The 27,870-nt window shown below is 39.2% G+C and overlaps 1 protein-coding gene across 1 annotated transcript in view; it reads right to left on the bottom strand.

The window, feature by feature from the left end:
- Positions 1 to 27,870, bottom strand: part of TOX (thymocyte selection associated high mobility group box) — a 295,661-nt gene that overhangs the window by 11,794 nt on the left and 255,997 nt on the right. The window contains exons 5-6 of the mRNA XM_035011207.1: positions 20,706 to 20,936; positions 9,550 to 9,630 (exon numbers count right to left, since the gene is read on the bottom strand). Coding sequence (XP_034867098.1) covers positions 9,550 to 9,630; positions 20,706 to 20,936 — 312 coding nt within the window. The remainder of the gene's footprint in view (positions 1 to 9,549; positions 9,631 to 20,705; positions 20,937 to 27,870) is intronic.

The raw sequence follows: 27,870 nt of genomic DNA on the forward strand, positions 1-27,870 counted from the left end.
CCGCTGACACACGCAGTTCCAAATTGTACTGCGGGGGATGTGTGGAAAAATAAATATCTTATAAAAAACAAGGTTCCAGGATAAAGTGTGTAGGGAAACAAGCCAGTGCCTTCTCGGAGCCTTCAGTAGGCTAATGTGTGTTCTGAATCTCCAACTGAGAACCACAGAAACCTTCTCTCAATGGGTCATTTCATGAGAATCATCTTCAACGGAAAGCACTGGTTCAGAAGAACTAATAAATTACACATACATATTTAAAATGGCAAATAGAACTACAATTTAAATAGTCATTTCTTGCCTGAAATAAGCTAATTTTTTGTTGCCTCGAGTTGCATACTTAAATTACACAATCCAGGTGTAATATTACACTAATCTATAGTTTCATGTTTCTTGGAAAACTATCCGCATAGTGAATTTCATATTCTAGGCTAAGGACAGTGACACAATTTCTTGAAGGAATTAGGAAGCTGGTGGCTTCCCAATTTCAGCCTAGAAGAGCTAAGGCATGTACATGGTAATGGTTATCTTCAATGGTGAATTCAAAAGAAACAATGAACCAAATTCTTCTGAATTCCACCTTTTGAATAATAGCATGCGGCCCACCGTTTAGAGAGATGATAGAAAGATTGTTTCACAGATGGGAGATACAGAGACATAGGTACATAAAAATAGATTCCAGCCTAATTTGAGATACTTCTTGCCAACCTCATGAAGACTATTTTCTCATGGTAATTACACAAAACATTTTGTCTATCCAGCCATTTGTTTGTCTTTTATCTTCTCCACACTAAGGCATGTAAATATCAGTAATGCTAAACCTATTTTTAGCTAGTACTTTTAATCCCTAGAAGGACTATTGGCAAACAAATTAAATAGATTTCCAAAAATGATGAGTTAGACAACACTCAAAACATAATTTTTAATATGAAGTTTGGGAAGTTGCATGTTTTCCCTTTACTTTCATTTTTTTTTTTTTTAATTTATTTGAGAGAGAGAGAATGAGAGACAGAGAGCATGAGAGGGAGGAAGGTCAGAGGGAGAGGCAGACTCCCTGCCGAGCAGGGAGCCCGATGCGGGACTCGATCCCGGGACTCCAGGATCATGACCTGAGCCGAAGGCAGTCGCCCAACCAACTGAGCCACCCAGGCGCCCCTTCCCTTTACTTTCTAAATTGTTGAATGTGACACGATGGATAACGTGTCCAGTGTCTAGCTATGTGCTTATACATGATAGGCACACCAACAGAGGCTCGCTCTCTGACGTCTCTCTTGATGACAACGTCCTGCATCATCAAGGAAAGGATCTCTGTTATGGTAAGAAGTTGAATATCTGTGTCTCATGCATCTGGCATAGTGACAGGACATAGAGAACACAAATACATTTGTTGAATGACCGAATGACTGTTCTTGACCAAGACTCCATGCTGTCACTGTTTCCCTTGCTGAGACTCCTGACAAGATAGGCCATTCCTCTTTCCAAGGGGTGAGGAAAGATCTGAAATCTTTGAAAACCCACAGAATATCAGATTGGTCTTTTCCACTCTCTCGTCTGCTGTCAGTATGAACCATACCTTTCCAGAAGTGATGAGAAATTATAACCCTCTGTCCTTTGGTTAGGTACCCTGCCCTTTACTCCCCACTGGATCTGGGGTGGATGGCGGGCTGCAAGGAAGCTTACTGTGTTCCTTGTACAAATTTTAAGAATTTGTATCTTTATGTGAAGGTCCACTCATTTAGATGGTGAAAAAAATCTGCTTCTAGTTTCACTTCTGGTTAATTCTTAATCAGACTAATACAACAAACTGCCTATTAATTACAGAAATACTTTATTTCTTTGGAAGATAGGTAGAATAAGTTCATTTTCCATAGCAAAGTGCCATGAATTCATAATCCGATTAAGTGGGAATATGAAGAAATCATAAATTTAATCTACTCTGTCACTTTTTTCTAATTAAACTATGAAAGCAAGGCTACAATTTTGCAAATCAATTAGATTGTTTATGAAGATCTCTATACCTACCATTCATAAATTAAAACTGCTTTCTCATACAAACTAAGTAATTTAAATTTGCTTCTATTTTCAAATACACTAACCACTTTTTGTTAGCGGTGTGTGCTTTGGGAAGGTCACCTGGTAAATGTGATTTTACCACTGTATACACAACTGAAAATCTACCCCTGAATCTGACATTTTCCTGGGCGGAATGTGTTTTTGCTATTAGTTTCTGAGTGAGTTCTATTTCCTATTTGCTTTTAGACCACTGATTCTGAAAGATGTTTTCCATCAGCAAAACGAGCGCGCGCGCGCGTGTGTGTGTGTGTGTGTGTGTGTGTGTGTGAACAGAGACCTTTTGCGTCTTCTCAATAGAATCTTCCACAAGAGACACAACTCTATAAACATTAAGATACTTCTGATTAACCATGTTGTTGATTATCTGAGACAGTTTCAATCCCATTTACTTTGTATAAAGCACACAATACTGAATAGTGTATAAATGCCCCCATTCTGGGATGATAAGTGCTATAAAAATGAGAAACTGACAAAGCAATTGTTATTTAAAATAGCAAAGTATAAACACAAGACATAAAACTCAGTGGAAGCAACAGTATAGGAGTTGTTGAACCAAATCAGATTAATAGTCCATCTAATTTGATTCTTGTTTTCAGCACTGACCAATACTTAATGCACTGGAAATTAAACAAAATTTATGCACCTACTCAATTGTGCATTGTTAACTTCTGAAAGGAAAATTCTTCCTGGTCCTTGCAGGTGATTAACTTACACCCTGAAGCATGAGATTTTATTATCTTTAAATCACGATCTGGGCTTACGGAGCTGCAAATTTTATGTTAACAGTCATAAAATAATTCACCCCATTTTCAAATTCAGACCCCGTATTTGTCTCAATAGCTCTCCATGACATGAATTCTATAAGTTATTTCAAACAAAAGAAATCATTTCTTTTGAGTTTATTGTCCTTCCATTGAACTAAATGTTGTGGTTCTTTACTATTGGTCATGGCAACAGAGAACTTTCCTAATTTGATTCAATATTGTCCTCCACTGTACATTTTTATAAAAAGCTTCCATTGTCCCCTGCACATTTTGGCACCCCAGCTCAAGGTGGAAACAGTCTCTTATCTGATGTGTGCCCTTAAAGCCATGACTCTGATTACTGTTATTTAACATACCACAACATATTCATTCAGTTGTTGCCTCCTTCCAGGTTGGCACTTTCTTATTTTTTTAAAAGATTTTTTAATTTATTTTCAGAGTGGAGAGGGGCAGAGAGAGAATCTTTAGCAGACTCCCCGTTGAGTGCGGAGCCCGACTTGGGACTCAATCCCACGACCCAAGATCATGACCTGAACCAAAATCGGGAGTCGGATGTTTAACTGACTGAGCCACCCAGGCATCCCCCGCCCCCGGTTGGCACTCCTAAGAAGCTGTATGCATATTTCAATAATGCTGCTTTTACTTGGAATATTTGGGAATTTCCCTACTGGAATTCTCTTCAGAGCCTGTGGGACACTGTTTTACATATCCTCAGACAACTCTTTGTCTTTTGATGGTGGATTTGATTTTGGGAAACACCTAATCGTCACTGGAAGCCAGGTCTGTGGGTTACATCTGGGTGATGTTTGGGGAAAAGAATGAGGTGTGAAAACAATGTAACAAGATTGATTTTCTAATGTGGCTCATAAGCTTTTCCTGACTGCACTTCTAAAAGAGGAGTTTCAAAAATCTTTTGAATTCTGGGAGCAATAATAAAGTAAGTTTGCAGCCTCCCAAAGTGACTACTTTGAATGCAACACCCATTTTGGGAATATAAATTCTGGTCTGTGTGGTAAAATGAAACGAGTTTAAAGTTACACATTATTTTCAACATAATAATTTAGACCTAGGTCTAGGAATTCCTGAGTCTATGGAAAAACTATATATCCTTAAGCTTTACTTAATAGCCCAACCCAAAATGACCTTAAATAGAGTGTTCAAGCCAGGGAGCTCTAGCCTTCATAATAGTATATGTTTCTGGTCCTCGGACTACTCTTACTCTCCCCTGACTAATGACTCATAAAGACCACTTCAATGAGGAAAGCTGTGTAGATGAGTTTTTTAAATATCTAGATCATTTTTCATCTTTCTAAAAGGATGTATCCATGAAGCAAGTTTTTCTTATTTTAATGTCACTTTTAAAATTCCTTTATATCAAAGCAGTCTGGCAGACAAATTGAAAATATGGGCCAGTTAAATTTTCTATCACACACAAACTCTGCACACCTACCAACAACATGAAAAATAAAGTTGATGATAATCATGGTAATAATAATAATAATAATAATAATAATGATAATAATAATAATAAATAGCTGGTATTTATTAAGTGCTTCCTGTGTTCGGGATCTTGAATCATGGAGTTTATACAGGGTTTTTTATTTTGTCCTCATGGAAAATCTGCGATGTAGGTCCTATTGTCTTCTCTGTTTAACAGATGAGTAAGTTGAGACTTCAAGCAGCTGAATAATTTGCATGAAGGAATTGAAGTTAGGAAGAGAGAAACCTGGAATTTGAACCCAGATCCACCTGCTCCCAGGGCCTGTGGACTTTGTTGCCCTCTGAGGACTCTCTCGGTGTGTTGTTGGTAGCACTGTGGATGAGATTGGGGGCGTTCTTGTAGACGGGCCATGGACAATTAATTGTCGGTGGCACTTTAAAGGCCCTTTAATAGATTTTCCTTGATGCCCTATGCCTTAGAGATCTTCTCCAATTCTTATTTATAAACCTTTGCTTCCTGCTTTTAAAATTCTCATGGAAAGAAGTTGTGTACCCAGCCAATTCAAGAGTTTAATAATGCCCTGTTCAAATTCCTCCAGTTTGAAATGGCGTCTTTTTCCAGTTCTGGAGTCAGAGAAAATGGGGCACAGGTAATCACAGTCCTGGGGCTAAATCCTGTCATGGGCTTGAACGTCCCTGAGCCTTTGTTTTTCAGGCTTAGGAATTTCAAATTCTCTCTGCTCAGCTACTACCTTACTGCCTTTTACCTTTCAGTTACTTTTATGACTTTTTCTTCTGAAATTTCTTCCATTTCCCCCTTTAAATGATAGAGCCCAAAGTTGAATGAGTTATTCTGGGGTCTGACTGGTGTCGTATTTGCAATACCCTGTGCTCCTATTCTTGCATCCTTCAATTCCAGTGTGTCTGCACAGCAGGTCTCCTCTGCTGTCTGGGTCTGTCACTGGCTCTGTGGAACCAGGTGACATGCCTGCACAGCTGGAAAAGCATGTGCTTCCCAAACACTCTGCAGGCTCCAGATTCCTCTGGGGTCTCTGGTCAGCCCCTGGTAGTGGGGGGTAGGGAATGGGGGCAGGGCGAGATTCGGAAGGCTCTACACCTCTACTCTGCCCCGCTCCCCCTCCTACCCACAATTAAGTCAGGGCAGCTTTACTCTTAGCTGTCTAATACGTAAGAGTTGGCATGCAATTTGTTGGGGGATAACTACAGTTTTATTGTAGTTTTAGAGATATAAATATTTGACAATCACTCAGGATAGAAAAAAGCCTATAAGCTTTTGAACAAGAGGGCAAAGAGTTTGAGCCCTGTCTGCCACCGCCAGCCTCTCATTTCTGTGAGTGAGTCACTTAATCTCTCTGCCTAGAGACCTTCTAGAAAATGGGCTAAACCTCATTTTGTAGGGGTGTTATGATGAGTAGGGATACATGGGAAATGCTACGCAGAGTGTGACGCGCAAGCTACTCGATAGCAAGATACCATTTGTATTTGTTATTATTGGAAAAAAAGTCAGTGTCTTGCTGAGAATCTGTCAATGTTGTCATTTGGAAGTATGAAGGTTAGAATAAATTTATTCACTATGACTGAGTGTTTTTATTTTTGGTAGACTTCAATTTTATTCAGACCTGGAGTCATGTGAATTAATATGCTGGATTCGATGGTACAGAGTACATTTAAGTGGGAACGTCACTAATTGAGAGGAGCATTGCTAGTCCTATGACTCAGTCTCATAGGTGGAGACAATGTTCACTGGCTGTTTCTATTTTTGATTATGTTCCGTAAGAAGCGGCTAATTTTAGACTAGAGTCTTCAAGCTTTTCAAGGGCCATGACATATTCTACTTTGATCTGTATTCGTCTTTGAGTTCTCAGCACCTAGACTTGTGCCTGACACGGGGCAGGTGTTGTGCAACCCTGGGTGGGATGCAGAGCATGGCCTGGAGTGGAAGCAGCGAGAAGTTGCAGACTTGACATGGCTGCCGATTAGCAAGGGGGAGAGCTTTTGGTCCAGGGATGCAAAGCCCTATTTGGCGAAGTGAATGTGTTGCAGAGAGAATATCTACCGAAATATATATGTAACCCTGGAGGAGTAAATAAAATTTGCCCACACGAACTTAGGAAAAGAGACAAGGTGCTTTGGTTAATACAGTATTTCATTGACAACAGTGACCTTCGAAGTGAGAATGTCAGTGCTCTGCCCAGACTTGTGGGGCGGGAGGTGTTTTAAGGAAGCAGGTCAAGCACACTGTTAGGACCCATGACAGCAAGGCCCAGCACAGGGATGGAGGATGGTGTACGTCAATTCCGGGCTCGGGCACTTGTTACGTATGTGGTATTTTTCCTCTTTAGTGGAATGTTTATAATCAAGTTCACTTTGAGGGATAAGGCGTGGGGATGGAGGGAACACATTCACATAAATTAATCTTTTAAAAATATAAATCCAGGGCTCCTGGGTGGCTCAGTTGGTTGAGCGTCCAACTCTTGGTTTCCACTCAGCTCATGGTCTCAGGGTCTCGAGATCGAGCCCCTCATCAGACTCTGTGCTCAGTGTGGGGTCTGCTTGTCCCTCTCCCTCCCCTCTGCCCCTTCCCCCACTCTCTCTCTCTCAAATAAATAAATAAAATAAAACCTAAAAAATAAAATAAATAAAAATATAAATCCACGTATCTATCCTCTGCTGAAATCCATTCAGTGGCTTCCCTCTGTACTGAGAATAAAATCCAGCTCCTTTCAGTGACCGGTAAGGTCTTGGTGATTTGGCCCTTGCCCATCTTCCCAGCTTCACCTCAAACCATGCTCTCTCTCTTCACTCAGCTGTAGCTACACTGACCTGTGACTTCAAGGAGACATATCTGTCTCCAGAGGCTTCACACTTGCTGACTGTGGCCTGGTCACCTCCCCCTTAGGCTCCCTCTGGGTCTTGAAAGCTCCTTGTCTTCCTTTGGCTCTCAGCTCTGAGGTCACCTCTTCGAAGAGGACTTTTGCAGGCCATCCTATCAAATCCCTGCTTTTATTTCCTTCCGAATGCTTAGATTCTCAAAGTTCTTGGTCATTTATTAGTTTACATTTTCACTATTGGTCTCCCCGACAAAAAGGAAAGCTTCTTAAATTCCGGGAGCATATCTGCCTATTCTCCAGGGACCATATCTGCCTATTTCTCCACTGTGTCCTTTGAGCCTGGCACAGTGCTCAGCACAAACCACATGCTCAGGGAAACTTGCTAAATGAATACATGAATGAGTGAATGGGGGAAAACAGAGCTTGGCTGGTGCACTGTGGTTACCTGGAATTGTAACTATTATTATCATGTCGCATTTTATGATTGTACCTTTAGATCTTTCATAAGACGGAAAAAATTTATAATGTACAAAAACCTACAACATTGAAAAAGTGTATGTGTGAATATGAATGGCTATTATTTTCCTTGACACTATTTACAATGGAAAAGAAATGGATTTTTTACATAAGTGTCCGTGTACAATAGGAAGATAGGTTGGTAAATGTTCTGTATGGGACAAATATCCACTCGCGTACAACATCAGAGGGCCATTTTTCTAACCTGGAGAGGGTATTTGTAATTTTCCTTCAATTTGTATACACACAATAGATAGTTGTACATAAATAGACATTCAACAGTTCCAGCAAAATTCCTACTGCCAAAGAGAGAAAAAAAAAAAGTCAGAGTAAGCTGTAAAAAAAGTGCTTGGTTTTTTAAATGTAGAAATGGCAATTCGCAGCATTTATATAAATTGCCGTATACTGAGGGTTGCAACTCTGAGAATGAACAGTAAGAAAAGTTGCAGTGAAGAGCAAATCTGAGGACACTTGTTTTGAAAGTAAAGGCTTAGTCAGTATTATAACATTCTGGCAATCTGCATAACATTAACCACAGTGCTTTGTATTGGGATTGAGACTTTATGTATTGATTTTCTCATATGGAAAACATTCTGACTAGACTTCTATTTAAAATGCTCAAAAAGAAACTTATCTTAGAAGAAATAAGGAAAATGCATTTTTTAAAAAAAAATCCCTCTTACATTTGGGCATATTAATCTAAATAATATCAATATGGCTATTTAACCCAATGGCTGGATGGATCTAGTAATTTGTAACTCTTTTTTGTTTGTTTGTTTGCTATTGGATCTAATATTTTGTACCTCATTTTTTGGTTGAAATTTCACACACATTCTGTGAATTCTGTAAATATACAGAAATGGGAGATGGTATCAGCAGAAAATAAAAATATTTTCCAAAGGAGTGAGATAAACTAGAAAGTGAGATCTCTAGTGAGATAGTACAGGAGAGCTGGAAATTTTAAGGTTAAATAATAAATAGTAAATTTCCCCACTATGTCATACCTTAGAAGTGGAACATAAAGTTGCATTAGACCAAGAGTGAAACGAAATTTCTCATGCATTTGTATTTTGTGGTCTCTTTTGTTTTCTACATCAATATATTCAGTGTATATTTTCCCTGATAGAAAATTCATTTAAAGAATTACTTTAGGGTTGTTGGAAGGGGAATGGATATTTGTGGATGAAAGAGGAAACAGTTTTCGTGGGTGAATGCAATGAAGTCCAGAGCCCAAAGCCACTCTGAGCCAAGAATAGTCAAATTTGGACTTGATAGGACATCCTGTCAAGTACTTACAGATTCAGCTCTGTCTCTCTGAGGTCACCTCCCTGAGCAATCTATAAAGGGAACTATATCTTTAATAACCTGAGACCAAAGAGAGTCAACTCTTGAGTATTTATCACAGAAAGGACTAGTGTTTAAGATATTCTAAAGCCTAAAATATTTTTAAGTGGTGTTTTCATTTCAAAAGAAATGCTGTGATTTTATTTGGGGGGGGGGGCAGGCTTACATCCTAATGCTGCTATAATGAGGCTCGAATTTCAGTCAGTTGGCTTCTCCTCAGCTAAAGGCCAACGGGATGGGGCATGGACAGGGGGCAGTTTAAGGAAGGATATGGAGAAATAGAATGTTGGCACAGGATTAAAAATGTGCTGTGATTAACCCATAAAACCAATATTCTACAGGTGGACAATATTTCACAGAAGGCCCCAGAGGATGCCACTCTGGACTTCAGGTATGAACAAATATTTCCATAACATATAGCCTTGTTTAAGATTTACTTTTTCTTTTTCAACAAAGAAGATAGTGCAGAAATGCTAAAGTGATCTTTTATGCTTTTAAATGACCATTGTAGGCTCTAATAAGATGGCCACACTCCATCCTGGTACTGCACAGTTGCACGTTACCTTGGATACAAGGCTGGCTCTGTATGCGGCTAGTTGCTTCAGGTACTCCTTCTTTGCAGCCTCGGTTTTCTTTTTATAGACCTGTAACAACAACCAAGAATCTTAAATTAGAAAGCGCATCTGCTTTTGTTTCCAGAGAAGTACAATGCAGAATGATAATTGCGTGCGTGCGCACGCGCGCACATACACATGCAATTATATCATATAATATATATCTCCCTAAAGATTGTGTTTTCTTAATGAAACAGATTTCTAAGAGGTATGGCAATAGACTAGATAAGAAGATTAACAATAGTAAAATTTTCCATTTACATTAAGCATATGAAAGGATTTATCTGGGTTACTTTGAGAGTGGTGGTAGTTGGCTTAGAAAGATACTATTGATGAAGGTTCCCAGGGAAACCACAAGCGGGTAAAGAAGCCATTCATATTTATATAATGGGCAGATAATTCTACAGGGCATTAAAATCTTGGTATACATGGTCCATGTTAAATATAAAAACAAGGACAGAATTCAAAGATGACCAATTACGTTCGAAAAGTAAATCAAAGGGAACAGTTACAAAGTTTGCAGGTTCATCACTATTTTAACCTTTTGAGCCTTGAAGTTCCATTTTCAAAGACTCAGGAAATGGCTATGGCAGTCAAAGACACATTTGGGGAGTGGAATGGGGATGCTGAGTGGCCGAGGACTGCAATGCACGCCATGCCGTGTAGCCTGCTCTGGTCATGCCCTTTCCAACGAAGACATTGGATGACATGGATCTGTGGACACCTCATTGTGAAGAGGTACAAATGTTCTGAAATGAATTTCATTTTACAGAAGCTTTTCATCTTTCAGAGGGAATCATCTTGAAAATAAAAGTAAAATCATCCTAAATGGAGCAAAAGTACTGAAAAATGACTTGCTGGTATGCTAAAGGTCACATCGCTAAGTTAAACAGAAAGGAGTCATTAGAGTCGAAAATGAAAGATTAGCAAAGTGAACACACATGGTTGTCGGCTGCCATTAAGTTGATTCTTTCAAGGCTTTCGAGTCTGTTTTTGGCAATCTTTTGAAATCATCCCTAAAGAATAAAATATTTTTCACCATTTACTGTGTAAATGGAAATGTATTTTCATCAATAGAACTATTTTTAAATTCCCCACATCTTGAATTTTATAGCAGGGAATGAGGCTTGGCTAATATTTTGTAATGCTGAGCTCAAAAACAGACACAGATCAGTATTGAAAAGTGGCTTTAGAATTAGTCAGAGTCATTAAATATAAATTATGTCTAAAGACCAAATATCTGCCCAAGTCAGCAGCAGAGGTCAATTTATGGTTTCTAATGCCAAAGGTGGTTTGCTGAGCCCAGTCTCCAACTGCGAAATTCAAGATGTGAGAGATATTATTTACTCATGAATATATTAGTTAAAGCAGAACATTTCACTTAAGGTAAACAAATGACTAAACTTGTCAACAAAATTATAAAAGACCCTATAAAATGAATGTGTTAATTGTTTTCCTATTGGGAGGTCTTCAGCCTAGACTTCTACATTTTGGTAAAATAAAAGGCAATCACCATAAGACAATTAAGAATTCATGCAATATCATCATATAACCATTGTGTCATCTTTACTGAATATAAAACCAAAGAAACTTAAAACAAGTTTATTAGTAAAAAAGCCAATAAATTCCTTGGTTCGAGTACAAGAGTATTCTGAATTCACTGAGCTAATTATTGGAAGTCAAATTCAGATTCTTTTTTCGGAAATGCACACGTGAAAACAAACAAATGTCAGCCTACAACAAATGCCTTTGAATAGTATGGTCTGTGTGTATAGTAGATGCCTTGGTTCAGCCACAGTCAGAAACACAGAGCTCTCCTGCTTTTTATTGATTTATTTTTTTTTCTTGAGAGACAGATTGCTGTTTATAGTTTTCCCTTCAACCTCTTCTCCAAGACATGATTTATAAGTAATGATCTTAGGCTGACAATGTTTACATTTACTTTTAATACCTTAAAACTGTTTTTGAGAGGGTTTTCTCCCCACACAGAGAGAGATGCCATTCAGGACTTTGCAGCAAATACTTAGTAAATATATCTTCGATGGTAATATGCATTTGTATACTCAAAAAATTTCCAACATGTTTTTATTAATACGCTACTCCAAGTGACCCCCAGTCAGCTAAAGGGTTCATTTGACTTCCAAAGGCAAATATAGCAGTCTTTGGCCTATAGCGTTGACCAAAAGCATCGTTTTCTAAGTAGCCGTAGATAAGATGGTGTTGTTAGGTGGCCTGATTAGAGCATCTGCCATCTTTCTTGCCTTTGGTTTCCACTGAAACAGCAACAGTGTTACCGCAGTGCTGTGCCTTTGCGGGGCTCCCAGGAGTTAACATCACACAAAGTGTTAACTTTCCTGAAATTCGTTGATTAACAACCACTGGAGAAAGGTGGCCAACTCAATAGGTTTGGGGCTGGATATGTGCCCCCTGGTTTCACTCTGGGATCAATGTGGTTACAGGATACCTGACTAGCATTCAGAGTGCCCTGTTTTCTAGAAATGGCTCCCTATTGCCTATTGATGATTGACTATGTGGGATCATCACAAAAGTGCCTACATACCACTTTAGAAAAGAGTAAACTCATCATGTCATATTACGTGGATCGATGGGTCCGCTCTTTCCTGCATAGCTGCAGATGTTCAGAAGGAGGATTCAAAGGGTGGTCACTTCAGGAGGTATATTTCTGTAATTGTGGTTAAAGGGGAGTAGCCCAGAGCGAAATTAAAATCTGAGGTGGTTTCCCTGATGGTAATTTAGAACCTTCACCTTTGAGAACTACCTAATGGCTCCCATTATTATATACCCTGTATGTCTTTCTCATGCTACCTTCTAAGATTGCACATGGATGCTTTCTGAATTCTGTAGTTGATGCATATGTCTGAAGAGGGCAAGAACTCAAATGTTTGAGAGTGATAAAACCATGTAAGAATTCCACATTCAGGTGAAGTGGGAAACCCTGACTTTAGGACAGCTATTTAAAAACCATCAATAAAGAGTTCCTCAAAAATGTTCCAAAGCCTCTATTCACGGATGGAGAAGGTCTCCTACTTGCAGAAACCAAAGATGACGGCGACAGTGTTTGGCTAGGAACAAGCTCTGCAATGATCAAACCCTCTAACCTAGGAGGATGGGTCTGATTTATGTCAAAGTTAAGTTTGGGAAAGAAACGGTCTCCCTCCCTCAGGGAAAGACAAATATTTTAAAGATATGTGGTTCATACAGTAAATATTAGTACTCGGCCAAGCTACAAAATGGCTTCCAAATGGTCTACAGCTGTTTGAAATAAAGTGCAAAGTTGGCCAGATGAGGATTTAAAAATCATAATACATCATTTATCATTTTCCCCAGCTCATCCAAACACTTTTGAATTCATCCTGTCCTAACTTAGTTATATGCTGTGGTTTGTTATTCTAAGAAAGCTACCATATCCTATCTAAGGACTGCATCTTAGTGGTTAAACTAAAACATATATAATGGCTAATCTAAAACATACGTAGATCGACATCAAATAGCAATTCTAGAGAATCCAAATCCTGTTCATATAATCTAGTGATTCACTGAATCATTTTGGAAATGCACTAAATACCAGTACAGACACATGTTTTTCTAGGCTGTTAATCCCTAATTAAAATCAGCAGTTCAATATCAATGAATATGATAAACTCAAATAGAAAAAAAGGCTAATATAATGTCATTTTCCTTTTCTACTTTCTGCTTCTTCCCCAAACAAACAATCCATCTAACTCATACAAAAAAGGAAAATCTTATAAATACCATTTAATTCCTTCTTCCTTCCTTCTTTTCTGCTCTGGCCCTTAGTTAATCTCTATAGTCGTAGTTTATTTCAACCAAGTCTTTGCAGTAATAATAAGAAAAAAAAATGTATAATTCTTCCAATTCTGTATTCTATTCAAACACTATAAAAAAAACCTAAAAGGCATTTTTCCTTTTGGTTGACTTCAAATGTAGGGTTTTTTTTTTTTTTTTTTGTCCCCACTGCAAGTTCATATTTATAGAAAATGCTTAGAAGTACAGTTATGTATAAGAAATAATAATTTAATCACAATTCCCTGCTGTATCCTTTAGAAATTAACGTTTGCAGCTTCTTTCAATGCTGTTATTATTTAGGACAGCTAGAGCAAGTGCATCTGTATTTTATATAGAACTTAGTACTTAAATGTGGTTAAATTTCCATCATGTGTAACTTGCTCAGCGTTTTCTTAAGCATTCCGCAGCTCAAAGACATTTATAAAGTGGTATTCAGAGGACTGAAAATATTATACGATGTGACAAAAATCTTGCTATCAATTCTTTTGCTGACCATCTGATCCCTCTAAATGGTTGACGCAATAATGGTGCAACCTGCTTATGGAAGGGTAGGCAAGCTCTTTGTCTGAAAAAAAAAGGCTACAAAATATATGTGTTGATTTATTAAATGAGGGTGGCTGGAAGCATGATGTCATTCAATCACACTTAACAATATATTGAGTGCCCTCTCTGAGCCTGCTGTGATGGGAGAAATTGAAGTTACAGAATCAGAAAAGGCATTAAAAACATGCCTCTGTTGCGTGCATTTTGTGTGTGTGGCAGACTCTACCTCTATCTACAGTTTTTAATTCTTTCAATAAGAAGGTTGTAATGGTAGCAGTACTCTCATTTTACAGATAAGAAAACATGGACTAAAATGGATAGTTATTTTACCCAATATCCTGCAACACATAGAGCAACACCATGTGGTGAACCATCTGGTATCCTAGATACACCTTCGTTGACTCAATGGCTCCTCCTAGCTGCAGGAGAACTCCCCTTGATGAGTGTCTCCGACACCCACCAGCACTGTCTACAGATGAAGCCCAGCAAACAGGGCCATGCTTGGTACACAGTAGGTGCTCAGGAAATACGTGCAATTGAGTGTAGAGTCTCGAGGGCCAGATTTCTCCTTTTGTGAGTATAAGTATGGGCGCGCAGCGTGCATGATGTTCTCAATTGCGTCTTCTACGTTAAAATGCACACCAATGGAGATAGAGGATTGGATAGATATACAACCCACCCGCTTCAAATATTTCCACTGATAATACATAAAGCACAACTGGCTTGAAGGAGTATTTTCTTCAAATTCTCTCTCCATCAGTGTCATGGAAACTTCCAAGTGAAATGTCTGCTTCCACCGTATATGAGCCTAGGATATTTCTACATGTGTCCTACATTGGTTTACTCCTGCATGCAATAATCCCATTATGTGCCAACAGTTCTATGGATACATCCATACCTGCATATTAGAACTAAAAAAGCCTCACCATTTCATCCAAGAAAATTACTAAAATTAATTGCTCAGTTGCACATTTTTAGGAATTAAACTTTTCTTATATTCTACAGTTTATACATGAACCATTGTTTCGCATTTTTCACTCCCGGTTGGAAAAAAGAAAAAAGGAAATGGCTAAGATAAACACATGTGTGAATGTTACAGTGCAACAGGATTTTAGTTAACCTTAAGTATTGTTGACGTAAAATCCAAATTTTATTGGAAGATAAGGAGGGGGGATCCCCGGCCGCACTTCTCTAGTGGGTGTTTGAGCACCAATGAGGAGTAAATGATTTGATTCCATGGGCTCAGAGGATTTGTCAGCTGCCTCATAAGTATAATTCTGGCTCTTCATATCCCTGCTGCTTCTAATTTAGCAGGACAGGCTCATAATTGAAGCAAATTAACTATTTACACTTGCCACTTCTACCAAGGGAAGAGGACACAGCAGCAGGAAAGAATGAGTAGGAAATTACATTCTCGCTACTTGTGTCAGATCTGCCCTTATATAAACACATTAACAGTAATTTCATGAGGCGTCAAACATAGGAATAAATACTGAGGGATAAAATAATGAGGTGTTACTATTGAGCTGAGCTGCTATGGCTAATATCCTTGGATATGAATTATGCATCCTGAAAGAAGGCATATGTTACAGTATTCAAACAGTTTCCCTGCAAGTGAGATCTGCTCATTAGGCTCTGGATCTGGAGGTAAATCTACTCTCCTCTTCCATGCACGACAGGACGAACGTTTATAAAAATATACTCCCCCGGCACCGTGGGCTGCCGTTTCTCCTGAATATACTCAAACTCCGAACAGGCCTTCCACTCCATTTTTAGCATAACAGCATGTTTATTTAGCTCTTTGGCTGAAGCTTTAAAGCCATTTAATGTAATGTAAACAAGAACATTTTGTTTGTAATTTGCTAAATGTATTACAGCCCAACTGTGTCTCCAATTGGGAACTTAAGGTTCATTTAGTAATTTACATCTGGTTCTGATTTAAGGTGACTTTCCTTTTCCACTTAAGAGCTGCCTTTCCGTGGCTAAAAAGGACCCGAGAACCCTTTTATAGTTCCTTGGACCAATCGCTTCGGCTTCAAAGCTGGATGGACTCTTTAATTTAGTAGGGTTTGATTTGTTCGCTGTTGTCACTGTGGACCCAGATCTTATACTTCGGTGACCAGAATCAGAGAATTCAGAATAACAGGAATAGACAAGAAATTTAGCTGAAACCTCATAAAAAAGATGCTGAGGGTTGCTGAAACTCCCAGGAGCCTATTATAAAGGGCGTGATATTGTTAAGTTATTATTTTTCACTCTCTGTAGGTTCCAGTCAGTGCAAGATAAGTAGCAAAGACCAACATCACAGCAATACTTATGTTTTATTTCCCTTTCTCCATCTGGTGCCTTCTGAACGACTTAGTATGCTTCTGCAATGGGCTCTCCATTTTCTTACGATTCATTAGCATTTAAAACCTCTGGTTGGAATCCCAAACACAATCCTCCTTCCCTTCCAGATTCAGCACCATCTTCCAAAGTATTAAAATGGGGAGATCTCTGATATGTGAAGTTTGTTCAGTGGCTTTGGTAGGAATGATTCCTAAGGGAGGTCTTGTGTTCCTGGAGGATTTTTATCGCTTCTTTCAGCTTCCTTTTAGTTTTTCTTCTTTGAGAGATTCTTCACAGAAACCAAAGTACATACAGTTGCTCCCTCACCATGGACTCTGAAAATAAAGATCTGCCCTTCTGCAGTGGCTTCTCACGCCCACCTATCCTCCACAATGAGGAAGCATGTGATATAAACACACGGCAGCTCTATTAGTCATGTGCCCTCTGGCTGTCAAGAAAGCATTCAATTGTAATCTCACTAATGGCTGTTTTTCCTTAAATATTGTAATTTTCAGAGCCCCTAATAAATCATCAATAATTTTGTCCATTTTCCCCGGGTTTGTGTTTATATTTGTAGCTGTTCATAATTGTGGGCTATTACGACAACAGGATTTTTGAAACAATCGTGGCACGTGAAATCCTAGCTTCTACCCGAACCAGCTGCCTACACAATGCCAATGACATAACGTGGGGCTCTCGGAACACGCCTAAATTTTGGAGTTTAATGGTCTGCCTCTAATCCGCTCCAGCAACATTCCTTTAAAAATACATGGCAGGATGTGCGCTCCCAAATTTGAATATTAAATGAGGAGAAAATACAATTAATTTAAGTTCGAAACAGAGATCCTATATTATGTTGGCACAATGAGTCAACATAAAGGGAAAGAACAGGTGGTAATACACCATCATAACACTTTGGGGTATTTTGCTAAAATTCTCTTGATGCCCAAATGTGCATTCTAGGCAGGCATGTTCGCGATTGCTGGCAATTCTTGCAAACTGTGGGAGAAACACGGCCACCGAGCAGCCGAGCTATGGCCCATCTGATGCGGTATGCTCCCTTTCGTAAGCAGTGTCTGATTTCATTCATTTGACCCTCTCTCTGCTTGTCCCCGGGATGGGCCTGCATCCTCTGCGTGGAACGGACCATACTTTTCCGCATAATCTTCGGCCTCACTGTCTTTAGTAAGCAAGATCATCTTGTAAGAGGGAAGGATGAGCTAGGTTGAACCCCTGCTAAGTCAGAGGAGCATAAAGCACTTTAGAGTGACTCACTCTGCTCCCAATACCTCGATTTGGTAATGGTACTCCATTTTAAAAATATTAATTTTTTTTAATGAGAGAAAAAGATGGTTATGTTTATTAAGGTATTTCCCCAAACAATCTCGGCATAACTTTTTAACACCTGGGTTCTGATCACAAAATTGCTTTGTAATATCCAATGAGTTCTACAGGCCAACTGTGAGAGAATTTCACCACTTGTTTGTAAAACAAATTCCTCCCCCAGACCCCAACTGTTTCTGTTAAGACAGAACCTGAAGGCAGACTCGTTACGAGTTACTTAGTAAATTGGAAATAAAATGCACAAGAGAAAGAGGAAAAACATTTGTCATCACACGTATACAATTAGAAATCCTTGAATGTTACATCATAACTATGATCCTCTCTGCATTAGAAAGGATCGGCCCCAATTTGAAAGGCAGTATGGGAGACTGGGAGTAATTTTCCTTTTTAACATGACAATTTGAGAACAGTGAATCTCATACTCTTTGGGTCTGTAAATACTTTATATGGTCACACAAAAAGAATGTGGAATATTATCTTAATGTTTCTCCTCTTGCTGTAATAAAAATAAACGGCCTTATTATAATAGAATTAGTGGGAACCACCTACAGCACTATATTTGCTGCCTTGAGGAACTACCTGATTTTCATCATATGAATATTATTCTTTCCACTGGAGACATGGGTGTAGACACTGACTTTTAATGTCGATAACGTGAAGGACCGATCCTGGGCTAAGGAAGGCCTTTGTACACTCCCCCTTTTAAACCACTGGTCTTAAAACCACACTGGTTCCTCTAGCGAATGTGGGAAATAATTAGGAAAAGGTATCTGGGGTCAGGGAGATAGAGGAGAGGAGTCAGACGAGTGAGAGCACAGGCTACTGAGGTTTTGTGGAATAAAACTGTCGGAAAAGTGGAAGCTAAAGGAGCAACATACGAGCCTTGGAACACCACGCCCAGCTTAGTTGCTGAGTCTTGGGTAGAGGGGAGGGCTGAGTCTTCAGAGGGGAATCACTATGTCCTCTGATGAACGAGACTTGCTGCACAGAACCCCTAGGGAGAGAAATCACTTTCTGAATGTCTTCTCTGGGAAATTTTATCTCACCAAGCAAAAGAATTTATAGTATTGAAGCTTGGTGCCTAACTAAGAATACACACAGTGGTGATTGAAGTAGAGAGAGGGGTGTGTCCTGGTGTGTGGCATCAGGGGTGGAACCGGGAGGCATTATGGTTATGAAATCTGGAACAAGGATAAGGTTGGGATTCCTGGTCTATATGCAGCTAGTTTCTCATTCGGTAATGCTCTACTGAGTGGAAGAGTGAAGTTACTGTAGAATCCCACCGTGAATGTCCAGCATCAACTGGGGACCACACCTCAGCTTTGGGAGTGTGAGAGCAAACTCATCTGTGGTAGGACAGAAATCGGCTCTAAAATCCTGAAACAACTATATTAGGTTTTCAATAGAAGCACAAAACACGATGTCAGCTACCCTATTACTAGTGAGATGGATATTTTAATTGAGTGCACAGAGAATGTTTCAGTGGTGTGTCTTCTGTCCTGGAGGATGACTCTTGCAACACGGTGCTCCACATGGTAGGCCTGTGCTTTCCTATGAAACCATCTCTGGACCGGCAATCTTGAAAGGGACGTAAGAAAATGTGTGGAGATTTCAGACTGTCAAAGTTGCTTTGGCTTACAGAAAAGAAGGCTTGGGGAGAACTGGGGTGGGGGTTTGGGTTCTATGTTCCTTAGCAACCAGTTCTACTATTTCCACCGTAATTGATTTCACAGAGTGGTAAGTTCTAGTCACAGTAATTCCATGCAGCAGCCAAGTAATCTTAGACAAACCATTCAATAGAATGAGGGAGTCGGTTTTGTTCTCTGCTAGATCTCCAGTGTCTAGAACAGTGCCTGGGGCACATAGAAAATGCTCAGCAAACACTCGTTGAATGACATGAGTAAAGCTAACTATCTGGCTCTATCGCAAAATCTACAAAATTTAGATAAAAGTATCTATGAGTATTCAGCTGACCAAATGAGAGAAATCATGTGGAAAGTATTCTTAAAAGAGTAAGAAACTGTATACATTTAGTTGTTGATCGATATTCACAATATAGAGGTCCTTCTAGATGTACATATCTTTGAGACTTTCTGTTTCTTACATACTTCCCTGGACCTGATGAGGAAAGGTAAAGGTCTCTATCAAGAATCAGCTGTGAGACTACTACATCATTTTACCGTTTGGTATCCTGCAGCAGCTAAAGCTGCGTCTATATAATCATTTCAATGACTATAACTTAGTGATTATGCTTGTCTATTTCTTTTTTTCTTTTTGACAAGGACATTCTAGATGGCGACAATGGCAATTTAGTCCCAGGTTTAGAAATATGGATCAATATTGCTTCTTCGTTGAGGTGGGCTACATCTATGTAATGAAATCTTGGCTCTGTCTCCATGATTCCCATCCTCCTCAAGATGTTCTGGACTGCTTCTGCTGTGGCTGAGATGCAGAGTGCTCCACATGGCCCCCCTCAGCATGGTCCTCGCATCATGGCAATCCACACCAGAAGAAAATAACCAGGCATCTGGTCCCATTTAACACAGCCTAGAAATACGGTATATGTGGGATTGAATAACATGCTCCAGTGGTCTTTAGGGAACGGCTAAGGGTAGAAACCCTTAAATCTGAGGTTCATTTAGCAAAGAGCAAAGAGGGTTTTGATGACCAAAGGGTAAATAGTAAGTGCTTAAAGAGAGGTGTGGACAGTTTTCAAAATACTTTCAGTATTTTTTTTTTTTTTTTTTTTTAGTCTTTATGATCACACTGGCCACATTAAGGAATGATGTCATCCTGGCTGGGACATGTCAAAGTCCTTCCAAAAGTAACTACAGTATATAAAACTTGAAACAAAGGAAACTAACAGGCTATTTATGAAGGAGCAATAAAGGAGTATAAAATTATGTGAAAGTCTCCCGAAGTCTGGTTCTGATGGGGCACATTCTCAGCCTTAGTTCTGGCATCAGAAAATTCACCCAAAGTCCCCCGAAGCCATTTTTTTTAGAGTGCCTACATGTTCTTAAAGTGTGTCAATTGCCACTCCACTTTGGATTCTTTCTTACCTGTTTTTGCTCTTCTCCTAAACCATCCCACATCGAAGCCACAATTTTAGAGACTTCACCAAAGGTAGCATTTGGATTTTGGCCCTTGATGGCAGCCTGAGTATCACGAAAGAACAACGCGTAGGCAGACACAGGCTTCTGGGGCTCATTGGGGTCCTTCTTCTTCTTCTTTTTGGGGGTTTTTGGCTTTTTCCCCAGGTCAGAGGCAGGTCGCTTCTCTCCACCGTTGATCTGAAATAAACATCAAATTAGAATTACTGAGGAACTGAAAAGATTTGGCAATGCATCATATTGCTCCCCTTTGAGGCTTACACAGATATGCTTGCCCACACTCATCACACAAACCTAGACTTTACTGGGGGGCACTTGGTGTTTCGTCAGTGTTGTTTTTCAGGCAAAACTAACTTTATATTTCCTGTACTTTTCATATTTATCCTTCTTCTAGTCTAATTTAAAATAGTCTTATTGGTTCTTTTTATAATATTATTATACTGCTAAATATTATCCCTTGCCTGTCAACTTTTCATTTTTCTTATTGGGGTTGCTGAATGACAAGCAGCACTGTAACTGAGACAGCAGTGGATTCCTCCTATTGTGTGAACAATCTAACTTGTTTTCTTCTGGGAAGTTTATCCTTTTTTTCCTAAGTATGATTTTAAAACCATGGTGGGCGACATGTCCAATAATAAAGTTGAGTAGCTTTTGATGTTGCATTTAAGGTCTCTATAAAATGCTATTGGGAAAACCTAGCAATGCTCATAATTTAGTGACTGGCATAATCTAGGCAGATCAGTGCTACTCAGTGGAACTTTCTGCCATGAGGGTAAAGTTCTATAATCTCCATTATTCAAAATGGTAGCCACTTGCCACATGTAACTAATGAGCACTTGAAATGTGGCTAGAATAAACAAGGAGCAAAATTTAAAGTTTTATTTCATTTTAATTGCTTGAAATTTAAAGAGTTACAAGTGGCTAGTGGTCCTCATATTGGAAAGTGCATCTCTGGAAATGAGGTTCCAGATTCTAGACGTTTCTATAACAGCTTTATACTCAGTTTAAAAATTGATTCCATTTTCTCCATTGTCCTCAAGTACGAATATTTGGATGCTTTTAATCATTATTCTGATGCAAGTGGGAAAAGACACATTGTTTTGAAAACATCTGCATTTGAATATTACCTTTGATATTAACTAATTATATGTGATGTCACTTCACCTGTATAGAATGAGAGATTTTGGCTAGGATTTCTCTCTAGCTCTACAATTCTATGAATCTACTTGAGTAGCAAATAGTGCTGACTCTGTTGGGATCTTCTCTTCAGGCTGCTCCCAGCATAAACGCGCATGTGCATGATCTCCTGATGATGCTGCCATTATCACATGAGGTACTATACCTTCACCTTCTGTTGCTGTTGCTTTTTTGCTCTCTGCAAACATATGTACAAACAATATGTATTTCATCCAGACAAACTGCTAGACAGGGGAGTTTGTGTAAAGCAGCTACCAGCAATGGAGAGCCAGCTGGATATCCAGTGGATATGCCACCAGAGGATCTAGACTCATGCCCTCCTTTACTATCCTTTAGCTGTGCCACCTTGGGCGAATGATACAATTTCTCTGGGCCACGATTTTCTCTGCAAACCAGTTGCGGTGTCATTTTGTGATTACTGAGATGGTATATATTTATAGTTGTTTAAACTTTAAAATGATATTCTAGTGTTAATCATGATGTGGTAGGAACGTAAAAACATCCACAGAGTGAAAGGAAAGAAACGACCTTAACATTAATTTGTGAAGCCATGTGGTCATAGTTTAAAAAAATATGCTCCAAGAACCAAAGAGAGCAAAAAAGCTATGTGAATTTTTGGGCTTTGTTTTTAGTGAGAAAGATAATTAAAAGATTATCATTTTGAAATTGTCTACTGAAGGAGATCAAACACCCCCCGTGGGGACAAGGATGCTTTGAACCTGGCAAACTAAGGGAGATTAACGCTAGAAGATAACTTCCCCAGGATAGATCTGAGAGGTGATCCTGTTAAATCATTGGTCCCCATGTAAATCTGTGAGAGGTCTAGCATGTTGGGACTGAGTTGATACTGGGCAAACTGCTGTTCGCTCTAAACTAAACATGTGGGCAAGTATGACCTAAAACAGCAGCTCTCAAATATGACTGCCCATTAGAATCATCTGGACACTTCTAAATAATATCCGGAAGTCCAGGCTTTATACTAATTAAGCAGAATGCCTATGAATAGGTCATAGCCTCAACTCTAGGGTCCTGATTGGTATTTAAATACTTGAGAGACAAAGCCAACAAAAAAGTAAACTTTTTCTTTGCTCCTGTAGGTTACACATAGCCATATCTTTCTTTCTTTTCTTCACAATCAAACTCCTCCAGGTGGTTGCCTGTGCTCGCTGAATGCAGTCTCTGAAACTCGCCTCAGTGTGCCTTCCCCATCACTTAGCTCTCAGTAAGGTCCCCCAGGGCCATTTTGCTAACTTCAGTGGACTTTTCCACCTTCCCCTTACTTGATTTCTCTCTGTGAATGCCCTCTCTTCCAAGGGTTCCCTGACATCACAGTCTCTGGCTCTTACTCTTCTCTGGTTGGCCTCTCTGTTTCCAGAATCATTTTTTGGCTCATCCTCCTCCACCTGGCCATTCAATTTTAGCCTTCCTGATGTCTTTTGCTGTAAACTCTCTTCTCTCGTGAGTTTGTACTTAGGTGATATCATAAGTACACAGGGTTTCCATTATCTTTTGTGGTGGATGACTGTCAAACTCATGTTGCCCCTGAATTTTGAACGCATTGAAACAACTGCTATTTGACAACTCTATTTGAAAGACTTATTAAAGTATCTCAAACTCAGTCAAGTTTGTGTGATTCACTCGTGTAGTTCTGTATATTTCTTGATAGCACATATCAGACTTGTAATTAATTATATAATAATTTATATGTTAGATCTTCTCCCAACCCAGAGTGTAAGCACCGTTAGGGCAGGTCCATGTGTGATTTTGCTCACTAGCCCTTCTCATGGTTCCTGACACATAGTAAGTGCTTAACATTTGTTATAATAGTAATGAAAATAATAAAAATAATATAAAGCATATAAAACATAAAATAATAATATAACTTAATGAATGCATCAAAGCATAAATGGTTTCTGTTACAGGAAATTAGACCACACTAATTTCCTTGAGAACTTTAGGACAATATGCAAATATGTGGTAAGACAGAAAACAGAAGTTTTCTAAAATTTTTTAAAAGCATTTGACATGTTAACAGTAATGTCTTTGGCTTATAGACTGAGTCTTTATGATTTTCTTTTTTGTATTTTTCATACGACCCAAATTTTGTAAACATGACCATTGCTATATTCATAATAATAAATATTTATTAAAAAGAGAAATAGAAAGGAGTCAACAAAGTCTACAATGAATAATATTAAAAATAGAGGGAACATGATATTAGAGGTCATATTGCATCAAGGATTGTAAATATTTAGAAATAGGGAACAAAGTCTAGGAAAATGAATGCTTCTCCATATGGAATATTACCTGGACTCATTTTAAATTTCAGTTAAGAAATTAGCAAGCTGACATATCCAAATCTCTACGATTGCAGATTACATCAATCTTTTTGGAAAATAATCAAATGTCAATCACAGAAGTAAATCTCCATGAGGAAATGTAAATGTACTTATTGAAAGATTTCCCCAAATTATGTAAATAATTTCCCGCCTCCACCATCCAAATCGGTCTTTGAATCACTGATCTCCATGCTGCTTTCTTTTTTAAACTGTTATGTGGACCATAGGGTGCAGGTTTTAGATTTGCTGAATGTGTGGTGCTGTGCTGTAACAGGAGAATTGTCCTCTGGTATCTGACAACACGGCCCTACTTTCTAACGATGACCCAAGGAAGCAGGATAACCTGTGAGTACCAGTAAGAAGTTCTATCAAGGGTATCAAAACCATGAATTATCATGTTGAAGCAATGTATGACAACCCTGTTGGGAATTCTAAACAGTTCTCGGCAACCAATCCATCTTGTGGTCTGGAAGGTTTCCCTCTTTCCCGGCTTGTCCTGTAGGGTTAGCCAGATGTAGTCTTGCTCAACCTCTGTGTTTTGTTTAGTAGAAGCAAGCATTTCATGAGTTCTTCCTCCCATTTTCAAGGCTCAGGATACGCCATTTATGCATTATGGAGCGTAACTCGGGGGCTTCAACTATCTATCTGATTGAGTAGCTGAGAGGCCCTACACTGTGAAGGTGGGGTGTTATCCCCCCAGTCTACCAGCCAGTCTCATGGCATTTCACCTGCTTTGTCTTCACGAGGCCTCAAAGCAAGAGCATATCGATATGCCTTCCTTTTAATTATTTATTTATTTATTTTGAAGATTTTATTTATTTATTTGAGAGACAGAGAGAGCTAGAGAGCACAAGTGGGGCAGAAGGAGAAGCAGGCTCCCCGCAGAGCAGGGAACCTGATGCGGGGCTCGATCCCAGGACCCTGGGATCATGACCTGAGCTGAAGGCAGATGCTTAACCTACTGAGCCAGCCAGGTGCCTTGATACGCTTTCCTTTTAAATACTCATGCTAACCTCCAGAGGACCAAGCTAAAGGACACACACAAAATATTCATGTCTCAGGATTCACCACCGTTCCCTCAGTAATTAAAGGAGATCACTACCAATATATTCTTAGATCATGCTATTTTGACCACTTACAGAATTGTGCCTATGGAACTGAACTGTGATTTAAACTAACACCCTGACTTTCACCACAGCTGACAGAGAGGAAAGAGCAAAACCAAAAACAGTGTATGAAAGATCTCTATTTTTTTTTAAATAAAATGTGCTTTGAAGGGAATCATTTATTATATTGCTCTGCATTCTTTGTATAAAGACTTAGTGGGTATGCACATCATCTTTGCTTTTAGGCTGCAATATAGGGGAATGAAAATTCCCTGTTGCGGTTTGTTATCTAATGCATCCGAGTAGCTGGGCAGTGCTATGTGAGGTTCAAGGGTGTCTGCCACAGGAACCTCCTGATGTGTGGGAGTCCTATTTTTTATTTTGCATTTTTCTTGTGCTTCTGAGGGTACAGAAATGAGCTGTTATTTTAGATTCCATGTAATGAACTTGGGGATTTATAAGATCTGCTTTCTGGAGGTAGTTCCATCGCATATTTAAAAAACACGTGATCACTGCTCATCTGCAAAGCCTCCTTGAAGAAAAAATGTTGTTACAATTTGGGTCCACTTACATGTCAGTAACAGATTGCATTTTGAAAGATACCTGGCTCTTCTGACCATCAACTATTTGGGATGGACACAATGATGAATATGATTGTGGTGGAAAAATTAGCCAAATGGATTTATAATAGGTCCCTGGACCTTAATTTTGAGGGTTGTTTAGATCCTGAATTCCTATCTAGATGGATGAAAGCTTATAATTCTACATCCTCATTTTCTAAGAGGCCCTGACTTCTAGATTCTAGAGCAGCATTGTCACATAGAAATTTCTGGAAAGATGGAAATATTCTCTTTGCCGTCTGAAAGGGGAGCCACTAGCCACATGTGGTTATAGAGCCACAACTGATAAAGTGTATTGTTTATTTCTTTGATTTTAATTTTGTTAAATTTAAAGGTACACAGTCACGCATGCCCAGTGGCGACTCTGTTGGATAGTACATTACTGTGTACTGGGCATTGTTTAGAGTACAAGATTTCTTTTTTTTTTTTTTAAGATTTTATTTATTTATTTGAGAGAGAGAGAGAATGAGAGAGAGCACATGAGAGGGGGGAGGGTCAGAGGGAGAGGGAGTCTGATGCGGGACTCGATCCAGGGACTCCAGGATCATGACCTGAGCCGAAGGCAGTCACTTAACCAACTGAGCCACCCAGGCGCCCTCTTTTTTTTTTTTTTTTTTTTTTTTAAGATTTTATTTATTTGACAGAGAGACACAGCTAGAGCAGGAACACAAGCAGGGGGAGTGGGAGAGGGAGAAGCAGGCTCCCCGCTGAGCAGGGAGCCGATGCGGGGCTCGATCCCAGGACCCTGGGATCATGACCTGAGCCGAATGCAGACGCCTAATGACTGAGCCACCCAGGGGCCCCTAGAGTACAAGATTTCTGAATTCACCAGGGTTCTAAGCATGGAGAGTTCAATTGGATCCCAACATCACAGTCTTTAGAATAGAAAAGAAACCATCTAACACCAAAAGAGAAACTCTCCACGATGACAAGCGCCTTGAAAGTGAGGACCAGGCGCCATTCATCTTTCCTTTCTCCCAGCCTCAGAGTGGGATCTCACAGGCAGTGGATCACCACACATGCTCACTGCTGTGTCCCCGAGCACTGGGCAAAGGCGCAGAGTTACAAGACAAAGGACCTTTGACACACGTATAAAAGTTGGATGAAAATCCTAACAACCACGAACATGGCTGGGTTGAGGCCCTGACTGTCATCCTGATCACCTACAGATTTATTTCACATTCAACTAAAACACTAATGAATAAATAAAGACATACACAAATGCATAAATAAATATTACTCTCACATCAGCTTTACACAGATGCAGTGCCTCATACAACTCACTTGGAGACATAGATTTATTTCTAAAATCCCTAGAGGTGTCCTTAGGCTTCTGGTAATCCACTCCTGTCATGTCGTATTGCTTAATTATAGTGATGTATTTAACTTATTTATCACAAGAAAACAATAATTTTTCACTTTAAAAAAGCATGTGGCAATGGCGTTGCTTAGATAATACTTCTTAAGAATACAGAGTACAGGAGTTAAGACTCTCAAGGAAAGAGAATCACTGATATTGAAATGTCCCTGGAGAAGTTAGAAACGTCTATAAGCATATTTAAAATAAACTGCCGCAGTCCCAAAGCTTTTAATGGAGCTGGGAGAGCTGTTTAATGCACACTATCTTGCAGTAATCGCTGTAGTTTAAAATAGATTTTAATCAAGCACCATCTGCATAATAGGCTGAACAAACAACACAGAACTCCACTTATAACTCTTATCATATAAAGTAAATATTATAAAATCTTCACCATAGAAACAGGGCACATCACAGCACTTTTTGTGATGGTACTGTTGCTGTAAGTAAAAAATTTTGCTCCTTAAATTCATTCTCTCTTTCCTTTCTAAACTA

Source organism: Mirounga leonina, unplaced genomic scaffold, assembly GCF_011800145.1.
Source record: "Mirounga leonina isolate KUSES-001 unplaced genomic scaffold, KU_Mleo_1.0 Mir_165, whole genome shotgun sequence".
Classification (NCBI taxonomy): domain Eukaryota; kingdom Metazoa; phylum Chordata; class Mammalia; order Carnivora; family Phocidae; genus Mirounga; species Mirounga leonina.